Below are 21,756 nucleotides of genomic sequence, written 5' to 3'. Positions count from 1 at the left end.
CGTGAACAAGGCACTGGCCTTGGGAGACTGCACCCTAAGTGGACTCTGAGACGCTGGGCAGGCCGGTCACCCCCAGCCCCCTCTCCTCTTTTGGATGGTGGGAGGCATGGCCTGGCTGCTCTCCAGGTCCTCAGACTTCGCTGGCCTGGGAGCCGGTGATCCAGAACCCGAGCCGTGGGCATTGTGGGCACGGCCAGCATCACCACACCTGGGTAGGTGTGTCAGCCCCGCAGCCCAGAAGAGAGTCAGGCCCGGAACACATGTGCATGCCTGGACACAACACATGTTCACACATGCACACATGTGTGCACATGCTCACGGGCCTTTGCACTGGCCACTCCCTCTGCATAAAATGCCCTCCCTCAGATGCCCATCTGGCTTCCTCTTTCATCTCCTGGGGTCTTGACTCAGAAGTCACCTTGTTAGAGGGGGTGTCCCTGGCCCTTCTGTGTGATGGTGCCCTGTTCCTCGCCTTCCTTCTTTTTCCCACTGGGCCTGCCTCACCATAGCAGCTCTGCATCCCCATCCCCTTTGCATCACTGTCGCTGTCTAGACGGGTGCCTCACAAGGGTAGCGGTCACTGTCCTCCCCCAGGAGTGGCAAGTTGCACACACACACAGGTGCACTTGGCATCCACCTTCACTGTTGCTCAAGCCCGGAAGCAGCTTTTGTCTTTCCATACCTGGCATGAACCTGCTTGTCTCTGAAGAAGCGAGAGACTGAGGCTTATTCCTGGGCGCCCTCCCCCTTCAGTCTGTCAGCCCTTCCGTAAGTGAAGCTCCACTGGGGCCAGCTGCAGACACACTGTGTGTCACTCAGGGAGTTCTACCCACTCCCCAGGGCGTCCCCCACAATGCAGTCGGGTCACTAATTTGGGGACTGGGATGACTCCAGTTCTCTTCCTCTGCTCCCCACAAACCCCCGCTGGCCTTGCCCAGCGTAGTGGGGTGCCTTAAAAGGCCTGTTGAGTTGACAAGTAGACCAAGCGCCCCAGCACTTGAGGGGATGTGCCTGGTGCCCGTGGAGCAGCTGACTTCCTGCTGTGGGAGGTCTGAGCACCCTGTGGAGGACGAGTGCAGAGGGAGGGCTGTCTGGAGGAGGCGAAGTTTGAGCTGGGGTTGGCCTCACAGGGAAGACTGGACTCGAGGAGATGAGGTCACAGGCTCTGGGGACAGGGAGGAAAGAGAAAGACAGACAGACAGCTCTAGGTCAGGGGACCTAGAGCGGGACCTGTGTGGCTGGCTGAACACTGCTGGGATCTGGGTCCTTGCTGGCTCTCACCCTCCCTCTGAGGATGTGACAGGAGGTGCCATGTCCCCAGCACCTAGAACAGCACCTGGCACCCAGTAGGTGCTCAAAGTGTTGTGAGGGTGGGGAGGCAGAGAGGGAGGAGCTGGCGGCAGGGCGGCCATGGCTGTCTCCCTCCCTCCCTTTCACGCTGCTGCTGTGAGAAGAACGTCCCTGAGGAGAATGTTAGTCCAGACTGTCCTCCACTCCCGCCATTGCTGGGCTGTGGAGATAGTGGGTGCTGAGGGGGACATCAGAGTCCTACTCAGGCCAGGCTGTCGCAGTCACCCTGCCCATGGTGTCCCTGGGCAGTTCCTGGCTCTCTCCCACCTCACGACCTCCCGCCAGGCTGGGGTGGGGCAGGGGCGGGGAGGGGGAGGTGACCGCAGACCTCCTCCAAGCACAGCAGACCTCCGAGACTGCACAGACAGCTGAGAGCCGGAGGCGGAGGGGTGGATGCAGGGGGGAGTCCTGGGGTAAAAAAGATGTCAGGGGCCAGGGGAGAGGGCTGTGAAGAGGAAGATGGGACAACAGCTCCCGCAAGGGTGTGTGCTGTCTGCGGTTCTGCCCTGAGGGCTTCTCACGTGTAGCCATCACAGCTTCAAAGACGGGTGGTCCTGTTGGCAGCTGAGGAAATGGAGACCCAGAGAGGTAAAGTGACTGCCCACGGTTTCCCGGCTGGTGGGTGGCTGAGCTGTTTAGCTCCAAGTCTCCGCCTGAAACCACCCCCCAGGGAACTTGGGAGGGCTGGAGCTGAGAGAGCTGGCAGAGGGGGCACATAAGAGGGTGCTGGAGGTCCCCTGGGCCCTCCTACCCTTTGGGGGAGTGGGGGTAAGAAGGGCAGTGGATGGATGGGTATGGATCTGACGCTGCCGGCAGGCTGGGCTCCCCGGGAAGGGCTCTGTGTCCTGACAACTGGTTGGCGTTGGTCCGTCTGCTGTCCCCGCCGGGCCGAGGGCCTGAGTGGGAGTGGGGACGGGAGGGGGTGTGGAAGGAGGAAGGAGGGGTGAGTGGGAAGTGCCTCTCCACCCTGTTCTGCCACCAGCCCTGACACCTCCCGGGGCCTCCTGCCCTCTGCCGTGTGGTGTGACCTCTGCCATGTGGTGTGACCTCTGCCGTGTGGTGTGACGCCCTTTTGATTCTGGACTGTGTTGGGAGAGAAGGTTCGAAGTAGGAGTCCATCTTCTAATTAGCAGGAGGCTGGGTTCCTGGGTGTGTGGTTTGGGCGGGCAGGCGGGAGGCGAGCTACCAAACACGGAGACAGACCTGCTGTCTCCACCTGTCGAAGGCTGCCCCATGTCCGGCAGCAACCTCCGCCACCTTCTCCAGCCCCAGCTCAGGCCTCAGGGACTTCTGTTCAGAGCGATGAGTTGGAGGTGGTGTTAATTTGTTCTGTTTTATTGACAAATTAGAAAATAAGGACATTTCAGACGCGAGCAAAAGCAGAAACCAAGGGTTCTGAGTGCTTCTGGACGCCGTGCACAGGCGCCAGCTCCGGGCCGGGCTGCCTTTGCTCACACTCCCCACCCAGGTCCCCTGAAGGGCGCCCTGACCCCATCGGATGGCTTCAACCCTAGCTGCCTCGGTGAGTGTCTCTAAGACAGTGGGTCTCAACGGGCACAGTGGTGTCCCCAGGGGATATCTGACAATGACTAGAGACGTTTTTAGTTGTCACAGGGGGGCGGGGGTGTGTGCCATGGCATCTTGTGGGTAGGGGATGGGGATGCTGCTAACCCTCCCACAATGCACAGAACAGCCCCCCAACAAAGAATGGTCTCCCCAAAGTACATATTAATAGTGCTGAGGCTCAGGAACCCTGCTCTGAGACACAGGGGCTCTCAAAAACCAACTAACTGCAACAACAATGTCATTATCAGACCTCAGAAACAGTAATATTTTTTATTTTTTTATTTTTTCATTTTTTAAGATTTTATTTATTTATCTTTAGAGGGGAAGGGAAGGAGAGAGGGAGAGAAACATCAGTGTATGGTTGCCTCTTGTGAGTCTCCTGCTGGGAACTGGCCTGCAACCCAGGCATGTGCCCTGACTGGGAATCGAACCGCAATCATGTGGTTCACAGGCCCGCGCTCAATCCACTGAGCTACGCCAGCCAGGGCAGAAACAGTAATATTTTTTAAATGAATCATGCACTAGCCAATCAGAGCCCACATTTTGGAGGGTGCCATTTCAGGCAGGCGAGGAGACTCAGATGTTCACCAAGACTCAAATGTGGTTTGTGTTCTAAACGGGAGCTCTGTTTGTATGGAGCTCCATGCGAGAGGTGCAGAAGGTGCAGGGTGAAAGGCCCCGCCCAGCCCCCGGGGCCCTCCCCAGAGCTTACAGCTGAGTGTGCACAGCCCCTCACGTGGTAAGCAGGTCTGCTCCCCGCTTCTCTGTCATGTTGTGTTTATGCTGTGCCTCAGAGAGGGGCCCAGAGCAGCTGTAGAAGGCAGTGCGTGCCTGTTTTTGCAGCTGCAGAGTATTTCTTGCATGGCCGGAGCTTCTTTCACCAGGCTGTTGCCAAAGTGTCACTGTTGCCGAGGGCGCTACAGTGAATGGTGCAGAGCAGTGGTCCCCAGCCTTTTTGGCACCAGGGACTGGTTCACTGGCTCATTCGCCCTCCGCTCACCTCCTGCTGTGTGGCCTGGTCCACAGCCCGGGGGTCGGGGACCCCTGACATAGAGCATACCGTTTAACAAAGACCACGCAACTGTAAGGAGAGGATGGCTCAGAGGATCCGGACACCAGTCGTCAGTTCGCCCCTCCCCAGCCTCGCCCCAGCCTCCCAGGGACTTGGTCCTTTCCCAGCGAGGGGCCTGCTGGGGCATTGCAGGGGCTGAGTGGGGCCATGCCTTTATCATAAGAGGGGTCTTCAGTGGAAGGTGCACCCCATCTCTCCTTGGGGATAGGGCGCAGTCATAGGCTAGGTGGGCAACCACTTGTCCAGGGGACACCCCAGTCCTTTTGCCCCCAGCATGTTTTCCCACCCTCAGTTTTTATAAGGACGGAAGCTCTGGCCACGAGTTATTTTGGCTTTGTTTTTGGCAAGGTTGAACCTTAGTGATTCCTTAGGGACATAAATTTTAGATCTGACATCAGCCCAGATCGGTGTGCCGACCCCTGCACCCTGCCACCCTGGTCTGCGGAGGGCATGGCGGAGGGGAAGCAGGAAGGGCGCATTTTGGTGTGCAGGGGGGCGGGAATGGTGAGCCCAGGGCACGAGCATCCCCGGGGAGCCTGGGGTAGCCTGGGGTAGCCGGAGGGCCTGTGAGGAGCCCACTGGGGATGAGCGGCTGGGGAGGAAGGAAGGTGCAGGAGGGTCCACAGCCCGTTCAGGTCCTTTGGGGATGGTGGTGTCAACCACCAGAGAAAGGGGCGCTTAAGGGCTCTTCATCTCACCTGTTCCTGAGGTGGGCAGGTTGGGGCTGTGGCCTGGAAAGTGCTCCCTGGCTGTGGGAACGGGGCGGGGGCAGCAGGCCTGGAGTCGGCCGTTTGGAGGCTGTGGGCCTGGCGGGCCCCTACCCCTCTGGGTTTTGAGTCCCAGGCTGTGAGGAGAGGGACTTCCTGGAGGCCCCACCCTACAATGGCCTCCTGGGACGCCATCCACAGGAGGGTGGGGCTGGAGGGAGCTGGAGCCTGGGCTCTGTCCCCTCTGAGCTCGGCAGGAGGAAGGAGCCTGGGCCCAGAGGGAGTTGTGGGGACAGGGCTCTGCTGGCTGAGGGGGTATCTGGGGGAAGGGGGAAAGGAGATGGTCCGAGTGACCCCTCAGGGCTCCCTCTCACTGCCTTCACCCCACCACACCGGAGGCCGAACCATCTCACTCACCTGGGGGTTTTCTCCCGCTGGAATCTTCCAGCTGTTTCAGGGGTGCCCAACCTGTGGCCCAAGGGTCACACGCAGCCCAGAATGGCTGTGAGTGTGGCCCTGTACAAAATCATAAATTTATCTGAAACACCAGGAGATTTTTTCGTGATTACGTGTTGCAGAGTATTTAATATGTAGCCCAAGACAACTCTTCTTCTTAGGTGGCCCGGAGATGCTAAAAGGTTGGACACCCCTGGTCCAGAGGTCCCTGGGGTGTGTATACACCCACATGTATGTGTGCATGTGTGTGAGGTTCTTGACGACTTTGTGGCATGTATGTGTGTGCTGTTGGGGGACCACCAGCCACCTGACCCAGATGAGGCTGCTGGGAGATTTCTGGAGGACAGTGAGGCCGACCAGACAGTCACTTCTCACTCTGACGCAGCCTCACTTCTGCTGGGTGTGGGGAAGGCCTGGGGCACAGGATCTGAGAGAGCTGACTGGAGGTGGGAGGTGTCAGGACCCTGGGCTGGAGCCAGGGGTAGGGCCAGCTAAGCACCTGCCCAGCCTCTCTCTGGGCCTCAGGTTCCTCCATGTCCCAGGGTCTCCCCAGTATCAGAGGAGGCCGTGCCCATGGGGAGGGCTGGGGTGTTCCAAGGCCATGGGACAGGAGGAAGGTCGGTGTGTAGGGGTGTGGTGCTGGCTGGGCAGGGTGGGGGTGCCAACCACCCCCATTAGTGGCCCCTCTCACCCCCAGATCCCCCAGATCAGCTACGCCTCCACAGCCCCCGACCTGAGTGACAACAGCCGCTACGACTTCTTCTCCCGAGTGGTGCCCTCGGACACGTACCAGGCCCAGGCCATGGTGGACATCGTCCGTGCCCTCAAGTGGAACTACGTGTCCACGCTGGCCTCGGAGGGCAGCTACGGCGAGAGCGGCGTGGAGGCCTTCATCCAGAAGTCCCGAGAGGACGGTGAGTCAGGTGCCCGTCCACAGGGTCCTGCTCGGGGATGGGGGGCTGTCACAGCACAGTGGTGAGCACGGGCCGAGAGCCGTTCTCTGGGCCTTGCTGGGGGCTCTGCCTGCCCTGGGCCATGCCTCCTGTGGGCCTCTGCCTGCACTTGGAGCTCTGGGGACGGGACTGTGGCTGTGCCAGGCAGTGGGGTGACCCCTTGAGGGTGAGGGCTGGATGTGAAGGACTTTTGCAGATGAAGCAGACGTAGAGGATTGTCAGCATTTCTGCCATGGGAGCTGGTGGGACGCCTGCTGTTCTCGGGCAGAGAGGAGGGGATGGGTGGGGATGGAGGTGGCCTTGTCTAAGGGGACCTCGGGGGGCCCGCCAACAGGTTCTTGGAGCAAGGGTTGTTGGAAGGGTCAGGAATTCGGGGTCCCTAAGACTAAACAGTCTGGTGGGGGTGAGGGGCAGGGGCTGTGGAAGTCACATCTTACTTCCGTCTCGGCTCGGGCTTCAGTGAGGTAGGTGCCCCGTGAGTGGGATTTGAGGACTGGAAAAGTGGTGTGTGTCCTCAGGCTCCTCCCACTTCACAGGCTTCCATTCCTTGGGTAAGCTCACTGCTTTCCCTTAATTGCTTCAGAAGTTCTTGGTATTAGCAAGTGATAAGAGGCAAACAACAGCATTCAATACCTTGGTGGGCTGCAACCTGGGGCCTCCGAGTGGGTCTGTTCCAGGGGCCCAGCTGCTGAGGGCAGCCTCCTCAGGCTGTGGTGGTAGGCCCTGGGTGGGGGGCTTGCCCTGAGTTGGGCGAGCCCTGCCTAGAGGGATGGCTGATTGAGGGATGGAGCCTGTCTGCGTGGGGTGGGGGGGGAGTGGGAGGCCCTTCCTCCTCTTGGCAGACCCACCTTCCGGCAGAGAGGCCCCTCTGCCCCTCTGCCCCTCTCCCGAGGCCTTTTCTCTAAATGGCCCCTGCGGCATACTCGGCCTGGGGGTTGGCGTCTGTGTGTTTATACCCATATACCCATGGGCTCTAACTGCTTTTTCTGAGGACCAGTGTCCAGGGGCTGGTGTTGGTAACACACTTCGGGCATAATCCTGCTATAAATCATGGATAAGCCCCTTTAATTACATGGCCAAAGCCACTTGGGTACCTGCAGCAGCCGCTGACAGACGGCTGCTCCTGCTCCAGCGGCTGGGCCCACAGAGGGGCGAAGGGCTGGCCGGCCCAAACCCCACCTCCAGCCAGATGGGGGCAGCTCCCTGAGACCCCTGGTGATGGTGTCACACCCTGGTGCGGTGCCAAAGCCCACCCCCTCTGGCTGTGTGCCTCAGGCTCTGGGCTGGCCCATGTCCATATAAGCCCATTGCCTTTCTGTCCAAGGCACAACCTCTGCAGGATTTGGTGACAAAGGTGCCGCCGGATGGGGGCAGGGACAGAAAGTTCAGCATTTTAGTGTTCAGTTCCTACACTAAGGGGCTTACAGCACCCTGGTGCTTTCTAGCTCATTTCTAGCCCAGAAATGCAGAGTCTTACCCCGCTGTCCCGGATATTCGCCTCTGTCCTGTGAGGTAGGCACCCCCATTTTACGGGGAGACCTGAGGCACAGTGAGGCCGGATGATGACTGACAGTGGGTCACACAGCACATTACTGGTAGAGAAGGGATTTGAACCCTGGCACTCTGGCTCCAGGACTAGGGGTCCTAACTGCTTTTATATTCTTGAGACTCTAGCTTCTGCTCTTTCCTGCTGTGCTGACTGAGACCCACGTGGACCAGCCCTATGGGAAGCACAAGCGCGTACATACACACAGACACACATATGTGCGCGGTATTAAGAGCCAGGGAGTCAGGAGATATGTGTGAGGTCTGGGTACTGCATTTTATCTGAAACTGATTTTTCACAAGCACCTAATCAGGCATTGGATAGTTAGAAAATGTATATAATTTATTTTCCTCAAGATTTTTAAGGACTTACACAAAATGAAGAGACGGAGCCACTCTCCCAGAGCCCCTAGCTCAAGGACACCCCTGCCCTGGCACCGGCGCCCCCACAGCACCCTGCCTCCTGCTCTCCGTCCCATGGCTGCGGGCCGGGCCTCCCACCTGGCTGCACTTCCCATGTCTCCAGATCCTCCTGCCGTCGCCCTGCCTGCTAAATGAAGTTTGGTTTGGGGGGACCGTGGGTAGGTGAGTGAAAAGAAAAGGAGAGAGAAAGCCATGCTCCAGCTGGCCAAATAGATCAGAATTGAATGGTCGGTAGAAAGAGGCTGCTGCACCCTGTAGCCTAATCCCTGCGAAAGATTGAAGGCGTCTTTGGCCGTATGTTGTATTGATCTGTCCTCTGAGGTATAAATCAGTGAGCTGCTCAGAGGAGTGTGGAGGAGTGGGGTGGGAGGGGGTGCCCCCACCAGGCTCAGGGCGCACATCGAAGCTGTGGCGAGAGCTTGGCCAGCACGTCCTGGGTGCCTGCTGTGTGGTGGGCTCCAGGACCCATGGGGAGTATGTATAATGGTGCCCATTTTATAGATGGAGAAATGGAGGCCAGAGAGGGTATGTCACTCTCCCAAGGCCACACAGGTAGAATGTGGAAGAGCTGGGACTGGAACCCAGCTCTGGCTTCTATGTGGGGAGCTCCTGGGTCGCACCCAGCACTGACTGAGACATTGGCATAGAGTTTAAAGGCATCAGGGGCTTCTCCACGGGGTACTTGGGGGCCTTGGTTCTGGTCCTCTCCAGTGAGCAGTTCCGGCACCCTGGGTACATCTGGGCACATTTTCCCAGGGTGGGACTAGATGGCCTTTCTGGGTGTGGCTAGAAGGGGCATGGGGGCCCAGGCCTGCTCCTTGGGGATATCCTGTCCCTCGGACAGCGGGAAGTTCCAAGGCTCATCTCCTGTTATGTCCCTGGGCCCCCATTGATATTCCAGAGATGCTGAGGAGCCGCCTGTTGCTGGTCTGACCCCAGCCCCAGCTCCCAGGGCCGAGCCTCAGACGGGTATTTGGATGGCCCCTGACAGGGCGGCCACCTCAGCATGGGCATGGATGGGGCCTGGCAGGGCCAGCAGCCGGAGCCCCGAGGCTGGGCGCATCCTTGTCCTGCTGGCTGCGTGACATCTCCACACTTAGCTGCTGTGCTGTGAACGGAGCACTGGCCCCCTGAAGGCTCTGAGCGTGGGGGAGCCTGGCCAGCTGCAGGGAGCCGTGCCGGCCCCTCCAGGTGCTCCTGTCTCTGGGAGGCCAGGAGGAGAGGTGAGCCCTGGGGCAGTCCGAGGATCCAGAAGCCCTGAAGGGTGGGCATTTAGAGTGCCCACCACCCTGCTTGCTGCTCACCCCTCATCTTCTGACCGTATCTCCGTCCACGTCTTCTCCGTCTCTCTGTTCTGTCCCCACAGCCCCTTGTTGCTCCTCAGACACTCCAGGCACAAGCCCACCTCAGGCCCTTTGCACTGGCGGGTCCCTCTGTCAGGAGAGCTCTTTCCCTGGATGTCCATGTGGCCTACATCCTCAGTGCGTTCAGGCGTCTGCCCAGGTGTCCCCTCCACAGAGAGGCCTCTCTGAACGCTGTACCCACACAGCCTCATCCCCAGCCTTGACAAGTGGGTCTTTGTTTATGGTCCACCAGGGCAGAGGGTTTTTGTTTCTTTATATATATATATAAACCACATGTCTCAAGTTCTTTAGATTCTATATTTCCCCTACTATTCTTGCCCCCCTATCTATATTCTACCTACTGTCTATGCTATTTTCTGTACCTTCTCCCCCCTTCTCTTCCTCCCACTCCCCTGTTGCTAACCCTCCATGTGTTCTTCATTTCTATGGTTCCACTCCTGATCTAGCTGTCCTCTTGGTTTGCTTTTGTTTTAGGTGTGGTTGTTAGTAACTGTGAGTTTGCTGTCCTTTCACTGTTCATATTTTTCATCTTCTTTTTCTTAGATAAGTCCCTTTAACATTTCATATAATAAGGGCTTGGTGATGATGAATTCCTTGAACTTGACCTTATCTGAGAAGCACTTTATTTGTCCTTCCATTCTAAATGAAAGCTTTGCTGGATAGAGCAATCTTGGATGTAGGTCTTTGAATTTCATGACTTGGAATACTTCTTTCCAGCCCCTTCTTGCCTGGAAGGTGTCTTTAGAGAAATCAGCTGACATTCTGATGGGTACTCCTTTGTAGGTGACTGTCCCCTTATCTCTTGTTGCTTCTAGGATTCTCTCCTTCATTTTCATCTTGGCTAATGTAATTATGATGTGCCTTGGTGTGTTCTTCCTTGGTTCCAACTTCTTTGGGACTCTCTGAGCTTCCTGGATTTCCTGGAAGTCTATTTCCTTTGCCAGGCTGGGGAAGTTCTCCTTTATTATTTGTTCAAATAAGTGTTCCACTCATGGCTGTTTCTTTCCCCCTTCTGGTACCCCTATAATCTGGATGTTGGAACATTTAAAGATGTCCTGGAGGTTCCTAAGCCTCTCCTCATTTTTTTGAATTCTCATTTCTTCATTCCTTTCTGGTTGGATGTTTTGTTCTTTCTTCTGGTCCACTCCATTGATTTGAGTCCCAGTTTCCTTTCCATCACTATTGGTTTCCTGTGCATTTCCCTTCATTTCAATTAGTTTAGCCTTCATATGTTCCTCTGATTTGTGACTGTAATCAATCAGTTCTGTGAGCATCCTGATAAACAGTGTCTTGAACTGTGCATCTGAGAGGCTGGCAATCTCTTGGTCACTTAGAATTATGGGCTCTGGGGCTTTGAGTTCTTCTTGAGCCATCTTTTAGACTATTCGTGCCAGTTACGTATCAGGATCGGAGCCCTAGGTGTTCACCAGGGCAGGGCAACTCAGTAGCTGGGTTGTGACGTTGTATATGGGGGCGGAGTCAAAGAGGAGCAATGGCGTCCCATCTGCCGCCTCCTGCCGCTGCAGGTGCCACAGCTGCTACTGTCACCGGGGCCCACGAGTTTCGTCCCACTGCACGTGAGTGTGCCACCGCCGTCAACCCTCCACCACTGGGTTCGCCCCCTGGGGCCTGCGTAGTCCGTCTCACTGTGCGTGAATGTGCGACCGTGGTCAGTCTGCCCCGCATCCTGACTGGGTCCGGGCTGCCTGTGCGCCTAGGTCCGGGATCTTTCCTGCCCGACCCTGCTCCGCTGCTGGCTCCGCCCCTCTTACCGGTCCTGGTTGAATGGTTCATTGTTGTCGGATTTCCGTATAGTTCAATTTTTCTGTTCTTTGGCTGTGTCTTTGTTCTCCAAACCTTTGTTGTATTCAAACTTGGTTGTGGGAGAAGGCACAGTGTTTCCACCTATGCCTCCATCTTGGCGGAAGTCCCGGGTTTTTGTTTCTTGTTTTTGCCTCTTTTGGTCTCTGCTGCATCCCCAGCCTCTAGCACAGTCCCTGACTGGTACACAGTCTGTGGAGTGGATGATTGGTCACAATGCCCAGCCCCCAGCCATTCACTTGTTTAACCCTTTTCCCACCCTGGACCTTCACAGCTGCTCTCCCAACCTGCAGAAGGGCAGACGGAGGCTGCAGAGCGTCGGCATCTGGGGTGAAGGCAGGTAGCCCTGGCTCCTCAGCCTCCTTCCCCACTGAGATCTCTGCCATCCGCAAGCCTCTGTTGACTGGCTGGGGCCAGAAATTCCTAATTAATTACTTAATTAATTAATTTTTAGATGGGAGGGAGAAAGAGAGGCCAAGAAACATCAATGTGTGGTTGCCTCTCACGTGCCCCCACTGGGAATGCAACCCAGATATGGGCCCTGACAGGGAATCGAACCAATGACCCTTTGGTTCCCAGGCCGGCGCTCAGTCCACTGAGCCACACCAGCCAGGGCATAAGCAACTCTTCAACAGCAGGAGCAGGAGTCTGGGGGTAGGTGTGAACAAAGCAGAGGGGACCCCGGTGAGGCAGCCAGCCTGTCCTAGGGGCCATGGGACAGGGGCTGATGTGAAATGGAGCTGAGCAGAGTGTCTTTCAGGCCAGCCCTGTGTTTTCTTAAAAGTTCCTTTTTTCAAAAAATAATTCTTTCCCAAGGATATGTTTATGGTTCTAGAAAGAGGAATGGAGAAAGAGATAGAGACAGAAAAATATCCATGTGAGAGATATAGGTTGCTTCCTGTACCTACTCTGACCAGGGGTCAAATCTGCAACCTAGGCATGTGCCCAGACCAGGAACTGAACCCGCAGCCTTTGGTGCATGGGATGGCACTCCAACCAGCTGAGCCACCTGACCAGGGCCTAATCCTGTACTTTAAAATTTGTTGGCACTTTGGGAGTGCTCATATGATCTTTTGAGAGTGCCCGAGAGATCGTATGAGCACACACTATCTCCACCTGCTGTGCCCAGCCTGCTCAGGGCCAGGCGTCCTCTCTGCCAGGTAAGGCTTGGCACTGGGACCCCTCCTCACTGCAGGCTTCCCTAGTCCACTGCCCCCAGGCGGAGTTGCTCACTTGGGTGGGGGATGATCTTCCCCAGGGCTCGCCGCCTGGGAAGCACGGTGCCCGAGAACTCTCCCTCTGTCTCTCGTACTTGACTCTGAGCTCCGTGAGGCCGGGGAAGGACAGGACCTCACAGGTCTGTGCACCTCAACCTCCCTGACAGCCCGGCCGCAGCAGGTGTTTGTAGAACGAACAAATAACAGATCAGATGCCCCACCCTGTGCCTTTGGGCATGGGACTGCCCCCTGGGGCTCCCTTTCCTCCTCCTGATAGGGGTGGGTGCCTCAGCTCGTCTCCAAGGCCCAGCTCTGACACCGATGGGCTGTGTCCTCACAGTGCGAGGCCTGACCCCAGGCATTCTTCTTGTAAGCAAAGGCCCTTTGGGGCTCATTCTGAAAATACCCAGACATTCAGGAAAACTACTTACTTAGGATAATGCTTCTCTCAGAGGAGTGCTGGAAAATGAACTGTCCCTGAAGGCCGGAGGGAGTGCTGTCAAATGTGCCACTTCAGGGCCTGGCCTTTGGTTCTGGGCTGAGTGGGGCCAGCTGCATAGGACAGAGCCCGGGGAGTGGCGCTGGCCTCAGCAGAGTGCATGGGCGCTGGGAGCAGGCAGGGTCCTGCCACTGGCGCAGCGTGTGTGACAATAGGGTGGCCTGTGGCCCCTTTTCAGGGAGAGGCCTCTGGACTGTCCCTCCAGTTGCCCCCTGAACTCACTGCCCAGGGACCCAGCCAGCATGCCCTGCCCACCGACCAGGTATTCTCCAAGGGCATGGGAGGGAAGAGGGCCCACCCAGCCACCAGCTCCCACCATTCTAACTTATCTGCCATGCCACCCTGGACCTGAGACCCATCTCGTCTGTGGTTCCCCTGTGCCACCCGTCACTCTCCCATGGGTGGAAATCAAGTGGACCTGGAGTGGGCACCTCCCACTGAGCCACGAGGCCCATCACACACTCACCAGGTCCCCTGGCCAGCAGTAGGTGACAGCGAGGTGCCAGCGTTGATGTGACTGTTCGGGGATTGTCAGGTCTCTCTGTGTCCTGCTGTAGAGAGGACCCTGTGCCTGCCCGGCCCCCTGGGGACCTTGCGTGTCTGCCCTGACTTCTCTGCCACTCCGGCCTGTGGCAGGGCACTGACACCGCTCAGTGCTGTGAGGGCCCTGGGCTGGGTGTCATCAGGTCACTGTTCCAGCTCTCTCCGACTCTGATCCGCCCGCCCCGGCCCATCGCGATGGGCACATGCGCCCACCTGAATGCGCCTCAGCTGGACGGAGTGACGGGGGAGGAAGACGTTAGACGCCAAGTTCTTGTTGCTCTGGATTTTCATCCTTCCCTCTTGGACAGGAAGCAGCCGTTTCTGTCACTGGCCTCCTTTGTGGCACATGTTTGAAGATTTCTTTGGGCTTAAAAAACCACTTCCCTGTGCCGGTTGCAGCCCCTTTGCGGCTTTTGCCTTCTGAATGCTGCTGTGTGGCATTCTGGGTGGCGCAGTAGAGTGGAGTGCTCAAGAGCCCCGATGCTGGTTCTGCCACTGCGAGCTGCGCTGTCTTGAGCAGGCACGTCAGGTCTCTGGACCTCAGTGCTCATCTGGTGAAGTGGGGTCTGAATAGCACCTCCCTCACAGGTGGCTGTGAGCTTTGAATGGGTCCGTACGTGTGAAGCATGTGGCTCAGCCCAGGCCTGCACTGAGCACTGAGCTGCCAGAGGTGTGGGCCTCATCATCACTGCCCAGAGTGCGGGGCAGAGGCCCTGGGCTGGGAGGCTGGCCCAGCTCTAGTCCTGGCTCTGTCTCTGGGTGGTTGTGTGACTTGGGCTGGTTGCTTGCCCTCTCTGAGCCTCAGTTTCATCACCAATGTAAAGGTGATGTGTCAGGGGACCTCTGAGGTCCACCATGACATGGGTCTTCATGCTCTTTACCCTCTTCTCTTGGCTTTTCTACCTGTCACACAGAGGTCCGGGTACCACGGGGCTGGCCTTCGGTTTCTGGCATGTCTGTTGCCCTTGGGCCCAGACCTGAGCCCACGGAGTGGCCAGGGCCACAGCCACCTGTTTCCTCAGCCCCTTTAGCCTCTTCAGTTTCTTGACCTCTGATTCTTTTGTCAAATAAACCTCTGAACCTGGTTTGAATCCCATTTTCCTCAAGTTCATTTTCTTGTCCTTGTTTCTTCCCCTTCCCTTTCCCCGAGCCTCTTTGCGGGAAGCACACAGGTTTCTGCCCTCCCAGGCTCTTGTGCCTGGGGATCCCTTCCCACTTCTTCCCCTTTGTTAAAGAGCAAGCGGTGGAGGCCCTTGACTTCCTGCCGGCCTCTTCCACTCCCCTGGAAGCCCTCTGACCTGTTTTTGTACGTGAGGTAGGGTCCCCAGCACCCCACATGCCCCACTCTGAGCTCCTTGGAGATGTACCGAAGCAAGTCCCACCCCTCTTGTTCTCTGGACAGGCCCGGGAAGCTCACCGTTTCCTTCTCTCTCCACCTGAGGCTTCTGCTCCCGGCCACTGCATGGCTCCTGATGTCCTGTGTGGAGTTCCTGTCTTGGCTGCATGGCCTCCTCCTGTGTGTCCTCGGGAAAGTCGCTTCCCCTCCCTTAACCTCTACTCTGATCAACAAGCCCAGGAAGGGCTTTGTGCCGTCCTCAGTGGGCTCATGAACGTGGACCCGGCGGGGATGGCCACCACTCTTTCCCCTGGGCACGCTCTGTGTCTGCCCACCCATCATCCTCTCCCGGAGCCTTTGAGCCCCACAGGCTTCGCCGTCTGCGTGGGCTCCTCAGCCGGCCTGGTCTGTGAGAGCCCTGACCCACCTTTTGTTTCAGTGTTCGTATTTCTGGGGAACATCCCCTTAACTGTCCTCACAGAAGCTGCTAAGCCCTGGCCCCACCTTGGCTTCTCACAGCTACCCTGAAGTTGTCCCCATTTTATAGGGGGACTGACCATGGCCTGGGCTGCCCAAGGGCTTGTTCAAGCCCTGCAGCTCATCACTGGCAGAGTCGGGGTTTTCTCTCAGGTCTGTGAGGCTCCCAAACCACCCGGCTTCTCCAGGGAGGTGCTGGTGTCCATCAGACAGATGGACCTGGGAGCACCTGCCCCCTGCAGAGGGCCCAGGAGGGAAGAGGTGGAGCGGCCCCTGTGATGGGGAGGGTGTGTGTGTGACGGGAGTCACCAGCCATGTGGGGCCTTGTATGAGTCCATGAGGGGTCCCATCTAAAAGTGGGCATAAAGGCCTGGGAGGTAGGAGGTCATGTCCCCTGGTGGTCGCTCCTTCAGTGCCGGCTCATCTCAAGCTCCTGGGGTTTCAGGCTCTTGGAGGACAGAGTCCAGGCCTCCAAACTATGCAGTCTGCTCCACGGGGCTGTGCTGGTGAGGCGGGGAGTGGGGGCATTCCTTTCTCCTGCTCTTCAGCCCTTGCACCCCCCTCCCAGCACGGTAACTCATTCGTTTGATGAATGTTTATTGAGCACTTACTGTGTGCCGGGCAGAGTCATGACACTGAGGATACAGGTTACAGTAAACAAGTATAGATACTGCTGTAGAATATAATTTCATGCAGGAGCTGACGGGCATTGCCGTGAAGAACAGTGCTACAGACGTGGACAGAAGTGGCAGGTGGTCAGGGGAGGCCTTTCTGCAGAGCGACACAGTGTGGACGAGAGCTGTGGAGATCTGGGGGAGAAAGCCCCAGGCAGAGGGACCAGCAAGTGCGATGGCCCCGAGGTGGGGGCCTGCCTGGCGTTTGGGGGTAGCCGGGCAGGGGCAGAATGTGTGAAGGGAGAGAGGCAGAAGAGGAAGGCCAGAGCCCGTGGGGCCTCTGGGCCACTCGGAGGGCTTGGACTTTTGCTCTGAGTAAAATGGGAGCCAGCGGGGGCTGTGCACAGAGGAGGGATATGAATGGATTTGGGTTTAGCAAGATGGTGCCAGCTGTCGTGTGGGAATAGACCTCAGGGCTGAGGCAGGAAGGCCCGTGAGGAGGCTCCTGCTGCCGTGTAGGTGAGAGGAGAGGAGACTCAGATGAGGAAGGTGGGGTGGTGAGGAGCGACAGGTTGGGGTGTGCTTTGAAGCTGGGGTCCACTGGACTTGCTCTCTGGCTGTGTGTGAGCCAAGGGCAGGGCGTTACCTGGGCACATGGCTTCAGCACCCTGGAGAGCGGCACCCCCCAGGGCCCAGCTGCGGTCTGCTCAGGTGGGCAGCAAATGGCTGTCCTGTCTGCAGTTCTCAGGCAGTCTGTGGGCGCTGGGCAGAAACCTCATCTACGAAGTGCAGATCCCTTTCCCTTGATTTTGTTATCCAATTTTTTTAGCCAAATATGTTTATTTCTGGGCACTGCAGTAAATCCTTTTGGGGATAGGCAGGTCTGAGTGCAGTTTTACACCTGGGATGAGAACTTTAGAAGCAGTTGTCTCCAAAAATCTCTGCACCTGACTAAACTGTTGTGGGAGGTGGGGCAGGGTGGGAGGAGAGCCTTGACCAGTGGGTGGGTCAGTGCACTGGGAGCAGGAGGGTACTCTGGGTAAGCGAGCTATGTGACCGAATTTGGTTCTTCGTGCCGCCTCCTTCCGACGGTGAGTGGGGGCAGCTTTCCTGAGAGGGAAGCGGGCCCATGGCCCGCGGCGGGGGTGAGCAGCCTTGGCTAGATGCTGCCCTGCTCTGCCATGGGCTTGCTGCGTGCCTTCGGACAGGCCACTGTTCCTCTTCGGCTCTCAGTTTCCCCATCTTTAAAATGAGATAAATGCAGTCCCTACATTGTTGGTTCTAAGAATGACAGAAACAGCTGAATTAGCCATCAGAAAGGTCAGGAAAGCAGGTTGAGGGGCTGCCTCCGAGGCCTCGGGCCCCAAGGGCGAGTGCCTGGCCTCTTCCTGCATGGGGTCTCTCCCTCCCACGGTGGCTGTCTTCCTCCTCCTCCCCATATCGCATGGCGCATTATGTCCGTGCTCTGTTTCGCTGTAGACAGAATGGTCATATGGGTATTCTATGCAAATTCTCATTTTTAATGAGCTAGAAGGGAAGCTAACAACCATTTTGCAGACATCTTGGGCCCGAGGGAGGCCTTGGGATGGGAGAGACAGGAGGACAAAGTGACTAACAGGAGGAGAGAGGAGGAGGGGAAGAGAAGAAATTGTAGGGGGACAGAGGAGGGGCTGCATAGGGGAGGGGGGAGCTGGCCCCCAGGTCCCATCTTTCAGAGGCTGCCTGCCCACCCCGTTGTATAGACAGGGAGGAGAGAGGAGGCCACTTACCAGTCACCCCAGAAGGTAGGACGGGGAGAAAGAGTGGAGAGGGAGAAGGCAGGCTGGACAGAGGGAAGGTGAAGGCAGCCAGGACTAGGCTGTGGCTGTGGGGCTCGGTTTTCTCATCTGGATGTAATACCTAAGAGTGGGCTGATTGGGAGGAGCTAATGAGAGAACTTGCGAAAAATTATTCAACTGAGGAGTGCTGCGTGAACATGAGGGACCATGGAGTAATGGGGGAGCAGGGCGTGTGTGTGTGTGTGTGTGTGTGTGTGTGTGTAGAAAGGCAGGGAGGAAGGACAGGATGGGGCAAGGGAATGAGTCGGGTACGAGAGGAAGAGGAGGGTGGAGGGCCAGGAGCTGGAGGTGGGGCATGGAGACCTGGACAGTCGGTCAGCTCTTAACGACCTCATTAGCCATTCACGCGTCATTCTTTAGCACCTGCGGTGTACGTCACAGGGGGATGTCTGTGCCATGAGGGCAGGATTCCTGTCTCCCCCTCGTGGCTCTATCCCCTAGGACAGCGCCTGGCACTGGGAGGTGCGTAGTAAATTGTTGCTAAATCAGTGACTGCCCCATGCCTGGCACCGGGCCCGGGTTCGGAGGCTGATGGGCATAGCAGCATCTGGTCCAATAATGTCCATGCTTTGTGCTAAGTGCAGTGATTGAGTTATTGGGATCATGATGGGCACCGGTGGTGAAGGAGCCTGGGTCACCCACGGAGACTTCCTGGAGGAAGGGGCCTGAGCTGAATCCTCAGGAACAGACAGGAGCTGACTTGGAGTTTGGGAAGGGAAATTGGGCAGAAAGGCGGAGGGAACCTCCTGCAGACTCTGTCTGGAGATGGCAACCCCTGGTGTGTGTTGGAACCTGCAGGTGCCGTTGGAAGTGGGCAGCGTTGGGGCGTGAGGCTGCAGGGCCTCAGGATTGCCTGAGGTGCTTGGACTTTGCCCTGAGGGAGGTGAGAGCCCCTGAAGTTAAAGGGAGGTGAGTGATGGGGTGGGATTGGAAGCTGGGTGGAGAGCTGAGGGTCCAGGCTGGGCAGACTGAGGTTTGCGTGCAGGCACAGGCTTGGGTGTGGCAAGGCAGTGGACAGCAGTGGATGTGTACAGGGGTGAGGTCCTGAGGGGTCCGCCTGGGGAGGGGTGGGCAGCACCTCTGCGAATGGCAGGTGCTGGACCACCTTGGGTGGATTGGGCCCCTCTCTGGGCCCTGCTTAGATCAGAAAGGAGCTCTCAATTCTGAGGCATTTACGTGTCATCATAAATGCCACTGTGACATGGGTCCCTACTGACACTTAGTGCCCAGCTTCCTAGGATGACCCTTATATTGCAACATGTGACCGTTCCACACTAGGAGAGGTTGTCCCCGCCAAGTGCCTGTTGAGAAAAACTAGCAATTGATAGCCCCTCCCCCAGCTCTGGTGCAGGAGCAGGGTCAGCTGAGGATCCCTCCCCAGCTCTTCAGCTCCTGGGTGCTCTCCTGAGCCCACTCAAGGCTGCTCTAGGGATTCAGGTGTAGAGTCCCCTTTCCCTCTTTCCCTGATCCCTGTCCCTCCATGCCCATATCTGGCCAAGCAGGTCCCCAGGCTATGGGGCCCCAGGCTTTTCCCCAGCAGTTTTGGAAGAGCCTGGGGCAGGTTTTTTTTTTTTTTGTGGTGACGTGAGCACCTCTCCTGCCTGTGGCCCACATCTGGGTCTCAATCCCTGACCATTGTCCATCAGCTTTACTATCTGTGTTTCTGGAAAACCAGCCTCTCAGGGCACCCTCGGTCCAGCACCCAGCTCGGCAGGCCCTGCCGTTCTGCCGTTGGAGGAGCCGGCTCTTTACCACTCCTTCCCCTCCCCAGCCCGAAGAGGAGTGGTGCCTGGGTGCCGCCCTGGTACTATGTGTGTCCGCAGCCGTCCCTCCGCCCCACCGGAAAATGGAGCTGCTGACCGTGCCTGGGAGGGAAGACCCAGACAGTGGGTGCGAGTGTGCCCAGACACTGGCCTTGGTGGAAGATGGTGGTGAGGGTAGGGGCCTTCCGCAGTGAGGACAGCAGCGGACACCGGCCAGACCAGGGGCAAGGGCTGATGTGGAAGAGGGTCTGGGAGGACTTCATTTCCCCATGCCTGCTTGTGGCAGGTTGGGGGTGCTGAGGCCGCTGCAGGCAGGAGACATGCTTGGCCTGCCTGGGTGATTATACTGCAGCGTTTCATTTTGCTTGTCAGTTTCCACTTCCTGGGGATGTGGGCTCCTACATATTTCATCCTGGCCTGCTGCTGCCTGTTCCTCGGAGGCCAAATCACTGGCCTGCTGCTGGCCCTTAACCCTGGCCCCTCCCTGCCCCGCTGAGCCTAGCTAGGTTCCTGCTGTGGGTGGAGCTGGCAGAGGTCATCTTCCCCCGACCTTTGTCCCATGCCCCACACTGGGCTTCCCGCCACCAGCCCAGCACCAGCTCCTCTGCCCAAGGGGTCTGGGGTGAAGAGGCCAGGCAGACGGCACTGCTGGAAGTTAGGCTCAGTTCGGCCAGCATTGACTTTGTGCCTGGCACTCTGCCACAATGCAGGGACTTAGAGATGAGAAAGACACAGTCTGCCCTGAAGGGGCTTATGGGATAGAGGAAGCTGACAGTACTGTTACAGCAATGGCAAGCGCATACTGACCACTTACGTGCCCGGCATTGTTCCGAGCACCTTGCACGTACTAAGTCACGTATTCTTCATGTTTTATTATAAGGAGACGAGGCCTGGAGAGGTTAAATAACTTGTCCAAAGTCACACAGCTCCGAAGTGGCAGAGCTGGGACCTGAACCCAGGTGGCCAGCTCCAGCCCTCATGCCCCGAAGCCTGAGAATTGTAGAACTGACTGCAACACAGGCAGGGGCGGCAAGTGCCAGCAGAGAGGCCATGATGAGAGCCCGCCTGGGCAGCGTGAGTTCCGGTGGGGACGGACCGGGGACATTTGGGGAGATGAAGGAGGAGAAATTGGGCCCCTGGGCTGGGCGGGGCGGGGCAGGTGAGGAAGCAGGAGAGTCTGGGAGGAGACTGATGGGATCTCAGGGACGGAGAGTCCAGGCTGAGGTGGAGAGGGCGGGCCCGCTGGGGTCACTTGTGGAGCTGTGAGGCCGGGGAAGGGGTGAGAAGCCGCTACGCGACCCCGCCACTGGAGCTGGGGACAGATGGTGGGGAGGGTCTTGTTCTGTGTGTGGCTCCTTGGCAGAGGACTCTGGGTGAACTCTCAGCAGTCCTGGGCCAGACTCCCCCCTTCTCTGAGCCAGATCTGAGAAATGGGTGACTTTCCCCCATTCTCACCGACCTCTGGGAGTGGGGAAAGGTGGGGGCTGGGGGACTGGTTGAGGGCAGGGCCCCCCCAGATGGGCCTTGGGGTGGGGGCAGGCCAGGAACCAGCCATGTCTCTGTGCCCCCAGCCCCACACCCCCTCCATCACCTGTCTCCCAACACCTCGGTTTTATTTTCTATTTTTTTCTCCTTTCTCGCTTCAAAGGCGTTTTGCCTAAATGGTTTTGTGTTAAGATATTAGGTCGATCGCTCAGCAAATTTCCCTCTGCTCAGAGCTGAGCGCCATGAATAATGCAGCTCTGAGCAAGGCTGCTACCGCCCAGGGCCTCTGGGGGGGCCTGGCGGGGAAGGGGGAGAGGCAGCAGCCTCAGCTCAGAGGCACTGAGCCCCATCGCTGCTCTGACGAGTCCCCGAAAGCCCACACCCTCCCACTCCCCAGAATACCCGCCTAGGGCTGGGCCTGGGCCCGCCCACAGGCGATCCCTTTACCCTCACGGCAGCCCTGCGTGTGGGGAGGTGGGATAATGCATCCCACTCATTCTATAGTGCAGAAATGGAAGTACGGGGTGAAGTGGCTTTAATCGCCACCAAGTACGTGACAGAGAAGACACGTGCCTGCCTGTGCCCAGGCTCAGCCTCCTGGGTCGCACCAGGCCCGCCCTCTGGTGTCTGTGCCCCCTGCACCCTGATCAGCCCGTTCTCTGCAGGGGCAGGTTGGCATGGGGGAGGGGCCGGCAGGCCTAGGGAGAGGGTTTCAGAGGAAAGACGG

The 21,756-nt window shown here is 57.7% G+C and overlaps 1 protein-coding gene across 1 annotated transcript in view; it reads left to right on the top strand.

Moving 5' to 3' along the window:
• The window catches only part of GRM4 (glutamate metabotropic receptor 4), a 112,615-nt gene that overhangs the window by 45,539 nt on the left and 45,320 nt on the right, over window positions 1–21,756 (top strand). Inside the window, exon 3 of the mRNA XM_037052784.1 lies at window positions 5,849–6,065. Coding sequence (XP_036908679.1) covers window positions 5,849–6,065 — 217 coding nt within the window. The remainder of the gene's footprint in view (window positions 1–5,848; window positions 6,066–21,756) is intronic.

Source organism: Sturnira hondurensis, unplaced genomic scaffold, assembly GCF_014824575.4.
Source record: "Sturnira hondurensis isolate 20B ecotype Veracruz unplaced genomic scaffold, ASM1482457v3 Scaffold0007578, whole genome shotgun sequence".
In the NCBI taxonomy this organism is placed as follows: Eukaryota; Metazoa; Chordata; class Mammalia; order Chiroptera; family Phyllostomidae; genus Sturnira; species Sturnira hondurensis.
Note: the sequence above shows the minus strand (reverse complement) of the source record. Positions and strands in the feature narration are given on the sequence as shown.